The sequence below is a fragment of the Gigantopelta aegis genome, chromosome 12, assembly GCF_016097555.1.
Source record: "Gigantopelta aegis isolate Gae_Host chromosome 12, Gae_host_genome, whole genome shotgun sequence".
Taxonomy (NCBI): Eukaryota; Metazoa; Mollusca; class Gastropoda; order Neomphalida; family Peltospiridae; genus Gigantopelta; species Gigantopelta aegis.
In genome coordinates, this window is record NC_054710.1 from 41275427 (window position 1) to 41288231 (window position 12805).

General features: G+C 36.4%; 1 protein-coding gene across 3 annotated transcripts in view; it reads left to right on the top strand.

Moving 5' to 3' along the window:
- The window catches only part of LOC121386757 (alpha-(1,3)-fucosyltransferase C-like), a 57558-nt gene extending 52540 nt beyond the window's left edge, over positions 1–5018 (top strand). For all 3 annotated transcript variants that reach the window (XM_041517765.1, XM_041517764.1, XM_041517763.1), the window contains exons 3-5: positions 2511–4073; positions 4375–4440; positions 4834–5018. In XM_041517765.1, the coding sequence (XP_041373699.1) occupies positions 2511–3588 (1078 nt within the window). In that variant the 3' untranslated portion in view covers positions 3589–4073; positions 4375–4440; positions 4834–5018. The remainder of the gene's footprint in view (positions 1–2510; positions 4074–4374; positions 4441–4833) is intronic.
- Positions 5019–12805: the final 7787 nt, after the last annotated feature.

Genomic DNA, 12805 nt, shown 5'->3' on the forward strand with positions numbered 1-12805 from the left:
TGGTTTACACCTACCCATTGAGCCTTGCGGAGCACTCACTCAGGGTTTGGAGTCGGTATCTGGATTAAAAATCCCATGCCTCGACTGGGATCCGAACCCAGTACCTACCAGCCTGTAGACCGATGGCCTGCCACGACGCCACCGAGGCCGGTTCTTCTTGGGGAACAGGTCACCAATATCATATGGTTTGCCTGCTAATTTCTTTACAGCCCGTTTTATTTTTTCTTGTCCCTAATTGTTTCAAAATAAGCCACAACTGTCCTCGGTTTTCTTTGAGATTCACTGTATAGCACTTCGTCATGAAGTCGGTAATTTTCATCCTGAAGGTCATATATGATTTTAGAAAGGTAACAAATATCTTCATGAGCTATTTTCATATATGTTTGAAGATCATCTATGGAATGTTGGGTCTCATTTCTTTCAGTATTGATGGCATCGAAGGCGTTACTGATAAACTGACCACTGTCTTCCACCTTACTAATGCGATCGTGAGCAGACTTGACACTTGTACTAAGCACTTGTAATGTGTTTTTGAAGGTGTCGAGTTCAATTTCAGTAATCTACAATTTTTCAGAACTCTTGTATATTTCACTAGTCGTCAGAGTTAGTTTAGCAGTTTCATCGCATATACCCTGAACCCAAGGAAGCGGGGTAGTTATGCCTGCTTGCATGCTGATATTGGTTTGTGGCAGGACAGTATACATATGTTGTTGGTCAGTCTGTGTATGCGGAAATGGCGATGTAAATACTAACTGTTTGTCAAATCCCAGCATTTTAGGTATTCGGGTTTCCATACTCAGATGGATTTGTGATATTTGCGAAGTTTAACTGTGTTGTTTCTTGAGGCCGTGTGTTCAGTATGTTGACCTGTTGTTGGTTGCTACTCGTTGCCATGGGCGTTGCCGGTTGTTGACTACAGGTAGGTTTGTTATTTTACAGATGTTTAGGCATGTTTTTAACATTTTGTTGAATTCGTCTCTAATTTGAGATATAAATGGTCAGTGACACATATCATGGATTAGCAAATCAGAATATTGTAAGTGACAGAGGGACACACTCCTTCACCTGACATAGGTCACCACGAAGCGCATACATTTAATGCATGATGTGTGTGTTCGTTTAACTATGGGTTCACACGAGACATTTGCCATGCTTTGTGGATATGTAAATTGGGATGGAGTTGCAGATAATGGCTGATGTCTGGCTAAGACGAGATTTGTGTTTTCAACTTTAATTCGTCAAAATCAAACACGTTTTTCTTAACAAGTCGTTTCCACGTACGTTTCGATTAAAATGTTGACGTCTTATAGAAAATAATCAGATGATTTAAAGTTGGTATTTACTCATATGTCTGCTATAAAACCAAAAGGTGTTGCAACAATTTTTTTTTTTTAAACCAGAGCAGCCTCGTGTTACAACTTTATATACCAAGGTCCAAGTTGGGTTTTGTAGGAGATGACCCAGAAAATATAACTTGTGTATGTGTATTACTGCTTCAATGGATACCAATCAATCCCAGGCAGATGTCTATTCGAGCTCCTTTAAGGCAAACCCTGAATATTAGTTAAAAAGAACCTAAAGGCACGTTCTAATGCTAATAGTTCATTCCTTCAAATATCGTTCCGTAATTCGCATATAGATATTTTCCCAGACATAGTACCCTTAGAAGTGTTATACTTGTGATAGAACTAAGACCAGATGGATGACACCCGGATCGCAGGAGGGCCATGCTTGAAGCTTTTATTGTTTTACATGATTCCGTTGTCCTTCCCCAGTAATCAAAATGATTTTGGACTGTTATACCAACATGTTTAATAGAAGTTGTATTTGGTAGTTTGTTATAAAGAAAAAAAACTGGATCATGTTGTTGGGCAAAATTGATAATTTGACTTTTTTTTAGAAAAGAATGTAAATAGTCATTTGGAACTATAATTTCCACAAATCAGAATCATGCCTTTTATGAAGGTAGAAATGGATACATTATCGTCTGCTTGTGTTGGATAGGATATATGGGCGCCCAGAATCATTGATCCTTTCTTTGACTTAATTAATTTCTTTAGTAATTGATTTAGATATATATGTTGCAGTATTATAAAAAAAAGTAAAAACTAACCTGTGTTCGGCTGCCACATCTGTCGGAAATGAAAATGCAGGTTGCTTTCAAAGTGGGCACAAATTAACAGAAATAATCAAATAGGAGTGAACTTATTTTCGACCTGTAGCCTATAATATTACTATATGTTTATGTAATATATCCGAACTCGTCCACCCTCCCTCCCATAATTATGTTTTGGTTTTAATAATAATATGCATTATAATTATATAATAATAATAATTATTATTATTATTATTGTTATTGCTGCTTATTATTATTGTTTATTTATTATTATTACTATTAGTATTATTATTAGTTTTTGTACATTTATTATTTAATTTAATTAAAGTAAGTCAAGTTAAATTAAATTAAATTTAATTAATTTATTTATTTACTTGTTTTTTTTTAATTTCAGAAAGTACCGAATTCAATGCATCATACTTCTGGTTGCGATTATCATACTGTGTTCCCAGCTTGACGTCAGCAGCGTGGTCAAAGACGTCTATACCTCCTGGGAGATGGACGACGACCACACCACACCTACTGCTTCACATTTCCCTACACAGAAGAAGGGGAAGGTCAAACTGATCATGACGTACTCTTGGAGACGTTGGCGCAATTCGTCGGCAACGAGGACGATAAACTATAGAAACTACACCTGCAAGATGACGTCAAACCTGAATGCTATTCCCCACGCCGACGGGGTGTTATTCGACGTGTTTTACCTGAAATCAGACAAACCGCCCACGCGACCACACCCTGACCAGGTGTGGATTTTCTACAACAAAGAGTCGGAGGAAAATATCCGCGGCCGTCATTGGCAGTCTAAACACTGGAGACACTCCTTCAACTGGACAATAAGCTACCGTCGAGATTCGGACATGCCCAACCCATACGGAAAGATCCTTATGAGAAGTAAACCCGTGAAAAACTGGCTTCAGATAGCCAAATCTAAGAAAAGGTCGGTGGCTTGGATTGTGAGACACTGTCAGACGGTCGGGCGAAGGGAAGATTATGTGAGGAAGTTGAAGGAGCTAGGAGTCCAGGTCGATATATACGGTAAATGCGGAAAGCTGAAATTGTCGAGGGAGAAAAAAGATGAAGCCGAGTGCTTCAACAATCATAGATTCTATCTGTCCTTTGAAAGCGCATTGTGTGAAGATTACGTCACAGAAAAATTCTTTAAACTCGTGAATTTCGACATCATGCCGATCGTCAGAGGAGGTGCAAACTACTCACAACTATTTCCATCTGAAACATTCATCAACACTGCCGATTTTAAGTCGCCAGAACAGTTAGCAAAATATCTGTTGTATTTAGACAAAAATATTACAGCTTATGCCGAATTATTGGAAAGGAAATCTGTTTACCGATCTAAGTACTCACCTCCTTGGGCAGAACTTTGTAAACGGTTACACGAACTTTCTTCTTATAGAAAAATTTATCCAGACATGGAGAGGTGGATGAAATGTCGCAATCCTACTGGCGCCTGAAGCCTGCCGTGTTGGACCGATTAAAGCTACTGAAATAGTACATATATTTAAATGGACTGTCCTGAGTTTACTGCCAATATTTGTAATATGTGTGTGTGTCAGTTTTAATGAGATGTGAATGTGGCAGACATGTACTTTCTGTAATTATAACATGGTAAACTTAGTTTTGTATTTCATGTTCCATAACTTCTTTTCTTCAGTATATTTCTTTCTGTACTTGGCTTGTGTGGTCAATTTCAAATTGCATGTTTTACCTGTGTGGTCAGTGAATACCTGTGACATCTCTTTGTTTCTTGTGAGGACTATTTTCATGTGCTGTCTGTGAAGACAGTGTTTTTAGTTTTGATTGGGCTGCTGACCATGACATGATCAGCTGATGTTAGAAGGTAGCCATTCTGCATTTATTGAGTTATACTGGATGGTGGTTTCTTTTGGGCTCCTGATATTTTGGTGTCCTGCATCTTAATATAACAATTTATGTAAAGGTTAGTCTAACTTAATATATTAAACACATGTTATATTAATATTTTCTAAATATAATGCAATAAATATAATTAAAGTTATAAACAGTAACATTAGTAATGTTATTAGCAATGTTTGAAGATAAATGTACAAGTTGGGTATTCTGCTTAATATTTAAAGTAACTTATTTATTATTAAAGTTATTCCCTTTATATTATACATGTTTCTTTTCCTTTGAGTATTAGGAATTAATAATTGTAAAAGGGTTTATCTTAAAATATGTATTTTATTTACTCCGTTTAAAAGAACTTATTTTAACTTCAGGTTTACAGTAGTCTATAAGTGACGGTGGATATGGTTGAACGGAACATCTTAAACCTCACGGGTTTGGTAATATTGTCTCATTTTATAGTATCAGCTAGTAGTAAAAGTATTTTTACTATAATTACATTTACCTATTTTGTCATTTTTATTGACCAGAATGTTATATATCATTGTATTATCATGTTTATATGTCAGTTATGGTAAGATTAATTCGTAACAGTTTAAATATGCATATACAGTTTAGATAGTCGTACGTCAGTAATGTTTTAGATAGTCGTATGTCATTAATGTTTTAAAGGAATAATTGTTTGTATTTCACATAATTTTTTACCTTAATGTATTTTTTTAATACATGTAATAATAGTATGATTTTCAAATGAATTGTTGTAAATACGTGTATTTTCAGAATGATAATGGTTATACTGTATATTTATTATATATTGTTATTTATTATTGTAGAGATGGGTTTCGTCTCCGTGATCTGCAGTAAACTGTGCAAAGCTTCATAACCAGTTGTTGTCATTTCGTGTACCGAGCATCCTGTTACATGAATGTCGCAGACCGTAGTTCCAACCCGTGCAAATGGACACCGAGTTTGGTCAATCTACAAATCTATAACGCATTAAGATGAATTACAATAGTAATGTTTGTTTGTTTTATTTAACGACGCCACTAGAGCACATTGATCTTTTATCTTATCACTGGCTATTGGACGTTACATTCTGACATATTTCTTTGGAGGAAACCCGCTGTCGCCACATAGGCTACTCTTTTACGACAGGCAGCAAGGATCTTTTATTTGCGCTTCCCACAGGCAGGATAACACAAACCATGGCCTTTGTTGAATCGGTTATGGATCACTGGTCGGTGCAAGTGGTTTACACCTACCTAGTGAGCCTTGCGGAACACTCACTCAGGGTTTTGATGTCGGTATCTGGATTAAAAATCCCATGCCTCGACTGGGATCCGAACCCAGTACCTACCCGCCTGTAGACCGATGACCTAACCACGACGCCACCGAGACCGGTCAATTACAATAGAATAAAACAAGTATCCCTGACGATGAAACAAGAAAATAATTTTAGAAACAGACTAATGCTCGTCTCCATGACCTGTACTTCTCAGACGTTCTTGTGTTTATAAAATATGAACAATTCATTCCGTGTTGCTAGAAACAGCATGATGACCAGGAACACGTCGGGTGTAGGGAAATGCATAATGTAAACAATAAACTATAAGTAATGTCTGATTACAATTATAACAACACGACTTTTATTAGTGAAAAATATGCCGTAGTGTTTACAATTTAGGGTTTGTCGTTTTTATTAATTTATATATTAGTAAATGCTTAGAATGCCAATATGTGAATATTCACTGTGTTTTTGGTCATCCTGATGTCTGTAGTAGTGAAAAGTTCATTGTACGTCATAATGTATAATTATTTTTGTATGTACAAAATTATTTGGTGTAAACTCCAGTTTGAGCTACTATAAAGGTTTTTTTTTAATAAACAATAATATTCATTTCTGTTCATATTTTAAATTACATAGTTGTGTCAGTTTCTTTATTATGTGTGCATTATGGTGGAGGCCTAGCAAGTTGGACATCTTGCAATAAAATATGTTTCAATCAAGAAACTCATGAAAGAGAAAACATGTTTAACACGTGTGTGCAATATTCGTTGTCACAAGTGCTGTGAGTCGAAAACATGTTATTACATACTTATAGTCTAGTTTAATTTCCTTCCCATGAAGCGTAATTCATCCAATTGGCTTTAGCGGGTATTAACCTTGTCTACGGAAAAAGAGCCTTCAGAGGTTAAAGTTCAAGTTTGTTTTGTTTAACGCCACGACTAGAGCACATATTTATTAATCGCCATCGATTGGATGTCAACCATTTGGAAATTATGACACATAGTGTTAAAGAGGAAACCCGCTATATTTGTTCTATTAGTAGGAAGATATCGTTTATATGCACCATCTCACAGACATGATAGCACAAACCACGGCCTGCGATATACCAGTCCTGGTGCATTGGCTAAAACGAGAAATAGCCCAATGGGCCACTAACGGGGATCAATCCTAGACTGTCCGAGAATCAGGCGAATGTTTTACCACTGGAATGTATATATACATCTGATTGCCTTGAAATTAGGCAAACTCTTAATGGTCTGAGTGGTACACATGAACAATCTGAGTAAGATACAAAAGCCAGTATTTCAATCACGTTGACGACAGTGGTTCAAATCCCGTCAAAGCTGGCTCACATTTTCATTCATCTATCTCATCTATCACCCAACGCCTGTCATCCTTTCCAGTTACTCCCGCGATTTCAATCTGCTTAGATCCTCTCTGACAGTGTCCTCCGACTGAAGGGTCCACACCACCACCTACCTGTCTCATCATCCTCGTCGAGTGCAGTGTCTGTACTCCTGTTCACTCACCTGACATCCTCGTCGTCTTCCGCTAATATAGCTAATATAGGGGTATATTAGGTGGTTACAAGTGCCACTTAACAATACCAGAAGTAACTACTGAACACTCTCCGAAGTGGTCCGACTAAGCCCACAACCAAAGTTGGTGGGACATGGCAGGTGTGTGAAACAGATAGCCACAGGAGACAAGCGCATGTCGCAGTTGAAAAGACAAGGACTGGGCTGTGGAGGGGGACAGCAAAATAAGTTGAAAGCTAGGAGGAGCTGAGAGATCGGGAAGAAATGAGATGAATTTCAAAGGCGAGAAATGAAAGGGGACAGTCATTGGCATACGGGCTCCCATTTGTTGTAGAGGGGCAGGTTGGGTTTTGTCCGAATTAAACGAAAATGCCCGAATCTGGAAAAAATAAATTAATCATATTAGCATTACTACTAAACAGCTATATAGTGCTGCAAACGAATCACTACGCATTTGTACATGGATTACAACTAATTTTGAGGGAAGAATGGTGGAAATACATGGTAAAAAGGTCTTGGGTTACAACATTTTACCCGAATATCTGTATCATTTTTGCCCGAATTTCAGGTTTTGACACACACACACACACACACACACACACACACACACCATCACCACCACCACCAACACCCTTGTCCCCTGTCTGATATGGTGGGATTAAATAAAAAAATAAAACAAAAGTGCCAAAATGTCTACCAAGTTTAACATTATTGATGTTATGCCATACTATCCGATCAAACCTCTTCGAGAAAATAGACTTAAAATTTCATTGTTAAATTTGTATTTAAATCCTTTAACTTTAAAACTCTAGAACGAAGACACACTTAATTAAAATTCATAGCAAATTTTTTTAAGTTTACAATATATCTCTATTATTACCCCAGCGGTCACTCATAACAGGGAAAATGTTTTTCATATTTTCTAAGTGAGAAATATTCTGCATTGACAAAAATGTTCAGGCATTTGACCAATTGACTGAATTAAGAGCCCCAGGCATTTGACCAATTGACTGAATTAAGAGCCCCAGGCATTTAACAAAATGACTGGATGGTAACAGCATTGATAACTGAACATTTTAAAAAAATGATTTGCATAAATTAGACTTTAAAAGAGCATACATCAAAGCAGTCCTCAGTTGTTCATTTGTTACAGCGATTCAGGCTAGAATGACACCTACTATTACACACGAGATTGTTTTTTTTTTCAACAATTGCATCTCTTTGTTTCGCATTTATTTCTGCCACCACAGTTGCATGTCTTGAAGCCGTGGCCACCAGTTGAAGATTCTGATTTCACAGCTTCACGTTTAGATACGTTTTTTCTTGTATTAATATCTTCCAGCGAAAGAAACTTTTCCGGACACAGGTCGAATTGGTTTCGAGAATATTTAAACCTGAGTAACCCAGATGGGCATCGAATGGTGTATTGTTCATTGTTGCTAACATCTGTTATAACACAAAATATATTCCTCGGGTCATCACACCCTCTATCCACGACTGATATATCACAGGCCGTGGTATATGCTATCCTGTCTGTGGGATGGTTCATATAAACGATCCCTTCCTACTAACAGAACAAATACAGCGTGTTTCCTCTTTAAGAATATGTGTCATAATTTCCAACTCGTTGACATCCAGTCGACGATGATTAATAAATCAATGTGCTCTAATGGTGTCGTTAAACAGAAGACACTTTAACATTAACTTCTGAAGGGCTATATTTCCGTAGCCAGGATTAGATACGCTTCACGGGAAGAAAATTAAATTGTCCTATTTATTTATTTTTATTTATTATTATTTTTTTCACGGAGCTATCCTACACAGGACCACTGCGGGCGCGAGTGCAGGAATTTTAGCAAGGGGGGCGGGGGGGTCTAGACTCAGGTGAGCAACGTTTACAGGGGGTGACACGCTCCCCCGGACAATTATCGGGGGGGGGGGGGGGGACAGAAAACAAAAGTTGCTTAAGCAGGGGATTGATCCAGCAATTTTTTTTTGGGGGGAGGGGGAGCAATGGTTATTTTGTTGTTTAATTTGTTTGGTTTTGGGGAGGTTCACGGAGCTCTTTACACAGAACCACTGCAGACGCGTGTGCAGGGATTTTAGCATGGGGAAGGGGGTCTACACGGAAACGAGCGTTTACGGTGAAAAATGTATCACAAAAAACCAATGCTTGTGCAAAGAGATGGGTATGTGCCTGCACCGACAAAAAACATTGTGGCACAAACATTTTTGCTTAATACACAACATAATGTCCTGCGTTACTAGAAAATTAAGCCTTGTCTATTTGTTTACTAGTACGTTGATTACAAAGTCGTGTCAATAAAACTTACGTCATTGACCTCATTAATGTACAGCTAATTTGCAGTTATCAAATTTCGAACGTAAAAATATGGCTTGTGCCCCCTCCCGTATATATATTATCTGCAGGTATTTAAAAATATTAGAGAGGTTTCTCAGCTATACCGTTACTATACGGATAGTGATTGGTCACCACTTCGAGTGTAGTTTGTGACGCACTAGCTTTTTGCTTCCAGTTGGTTACGATTAAACGGCTTGCTATATATAATACAGTTCGTGGCTAATATATAATTTAAAATAATAATAATAATAATAATTCTGAGAATGCGGCCATATTTAAGTCACTAACCGCACCGATCTGAGAAACTAGCTAAACTGTTAGTACTGTTACCGAATCATAGTTATTAATTATGCTCATCTGTAACAATAATGGCACACTGACGGTTCCCAAACAGATAACACGTTTCCTTCCGACTGCTTCCAGTTACAAGTCCCCGTTGTTAGTTTGTGTACTGTCCGTAGTTGGTGTGTATTTGTTTTCTTTTTCAGATAATCTCTCAGCAGCTGATATTTTTATTTATTTATATGACTTTGTATTCATTTATTCATTCATTTATTCATTTATTATTATTATAGTATATTCTAATACAATTTTCATATAAACATTTTTTCCATTGGTTACTTTTCCTGATAAATCGGACGATAGATGTACGCTGTCATGGGCAACCAGGATTTATCACGATGACAAAATTCCGAGAACTCGTCCGATATGCCATCACTTAGTCTTATGTGTAGTGTTTTCGTTAGTATATTAATTTCGTGTCTTCCATTATATTTAATCGACGATATAAATAATTTTCAAAAACATTACTAATTTCAGATGAAAGTGATGTTATTGTTAGTATTTTGTAATCATTTCGTGCCATTGTAACTTGTAATACGTCGTTAGCAGCAATGACCTTGCACCAACCCACCCCAAGTAAGGTCCGGTCACTGATCGATCACATTCTCTTGGAGAATGGCCAATACAGCACAAATTGAAATTTTGAGTAAAAGCCCGTATCTATCTGTGATATTTGTATTTTTGCACAGTTCTTTATACTGTTTTTATTTGAATCTTGAATTTTTGTATTGATGTTGATCATCACCTTATTTGTTTGCATTACCATAGTTTGACACCCAATAGCCGATGTATTTTTCGTGCTGGGGTGTCGTTAAACATTCATTCATTCATTCATTCATTTATTCGTGTCTTGTGGTCTGCTCTTCTAGTTTGTGTTCTCAAAAGGGTGCACGCAAGTTCATCAGAAATAATTATATCACAATCTGAAGTACCTTCTTTTTGTTTAGAACATACTTTTTGATGAAGACAAGATGGAATGACTTGACTTTTTAAACAGCATTAACTGCTTTAAAATATCGCACAACTTTGAAAAACTTTTGAAAATAATACTTACTCTTTAGTAAATGCATATTATTGTATGTATATATTAGCAACAGTTATGAAACTTGTAAACCAACCCCATCGATGTGTTTTTTGTACAAAATTAAACCAGAAGAATTCCTCGAAATAATTCAATATAAGGTTGAAACACTGTTTCACAAATGTAAAGTCCAATCATATCCATATGTCTTGCAACAGAAATTAACAGCCAACGAAACTATTTCTTTTAGTGTATCCTTTATTACAATAAATCATGTTCAAAAGACAGACTACAATGCTGATAATTTTGCCATTTGATTCGCTCCTAAATTCAATGACGTCATGTGAAGACAACGACAAATATATTACGTCATACTTTTACTTACTATAAGCGTTTTTATTGAGTATCGTAAGTAAGGAGAATAGATAAATAGGTTTTTAATATTTGTGGGATTTCTTTAATAAAAACAATAAAATGTCTCTATATACTCCTAATAGGTGTAGTATTAGAATAGGAATAATGCCACTGTGTTTCGTAGTTAACTACAAATGTATAAGGATTTATCACAAAATGACTTCGTCTCGTCCCTAAATCCAAATTTTGTGATAAATACTTATAGTTAACTACGAAACACAGAGACATTATCCCCTAAGTATAGTACTATAGTATAGCGTGCAAGGGGCAATATTACGCTATTCCTGTACGGTAGCGGGGTAAAATGGGTATGACAAAATTAATGACTCTTTATCATTGCTGTATGATTTTCATAACCCTAACCCTAAATCTAAGCCATTTTATTTCTGGGGGAGGCCTCCCATACCCCCTATCGACTGCTGTTGCATTTGGCACACACATTGTAAATTTTCAATTTCATAGCGCCATACCCAAACATTTCTTTCCGGCAGAAACACTGGGTAGGTGTCTATGGGAAACGTTCACAAAAGAGTCCGCTAGATTTATATTCAATCCCCATTCCCCTGTTTGTACTTAGTATGTATTCCTCCTGTTCCAAGTGGTTCGGTAGTATGGATCAATCAAATACTTATTTACCGCCTATATATATTTTTGCTGTGTTTATAGGCAGGCCTTGTTAGCGGAGGCCATATACACGGTCGTCGTATATATAGCCACTTCGTATATAAACACCGTCTAGTTCACAGTATTCTTTAAAAATGTAATAATTCTTATCCCAAGCCAGCTATAATTACCCATGGGATTATGGCATATTTTATATAATAATAAATTTGACAAAGTGAAAAATGAATACAGTGTTTAAGATTTTTCCGCGTACAATAAACGATAAATTTACCTGTACATGAAACGGCCTAACCAGTCTGTATCGTCGCCGTTTAAAATGCCCCTGTTGCTAAAATAAATTAATGTATAAGCTTATTATATGATTCAGTACCTGTTTATATAATTTGTATAACTTATTTTCATTGTTTTTCTTTCGATTTACCATACGTCGCAGAGGACGGTTAAGCATTCTCGTTACACGAGCTTGGCAAATCGTTTTGACATTGCGGTTATTTGGGGGTTGCCCATCACTTGACTACAAAAATAATACGTCACACCTCTTCGCTCCAAATAGCCGTTATTTTCCCCTGAATTATGGACCGTCGACATAATTCAATTATTTTTACAAAATATCAGTAATAAGTGGGTTATGGTAGTTATGTAGATGGTTAAATAAAGTACTTTTAGCGACAAATCAAATGTATATATTTACAGATAATACTTTGTTAGGTCATTAATTAGGTCAACCATCCGTGACAGAGCGCCTTTAAGAGTCTGGTTTTTTTATAATTGTAATTAGAAATTACTTATATTTTATTGTTTAGATTATCAATTTCCATACATCCGACGTGTTCCTGGTCATCCTGCTGTTTCTAACACCACGGAATGAATTGTTCGTATTTTATAAACACAAGAACGTCTGAGAAGTACCGGTCATGGAGACGAGCACTTGTCTGTTTCTAAGATTATTTTCCTGTTTCATCATCAGGGATACTTGTTTTATTCTATTGTAATTTATCTTAAAGGCATACTGTCACAGACAACTGACCTATTTAATGATGTAACAAAGTATTACCTGAACAAAAATAATTTGATTTGTCCTTAAATGTACTTTATTCAACCATCTTTATAATTACCATACTCCATTTATTAATTACATTTTGTAAAAATACTTGAATTATGGCAATGGTCCATAATTCAAAAACTAAAATTGCCGAGAGGGATGACATGAATTTCA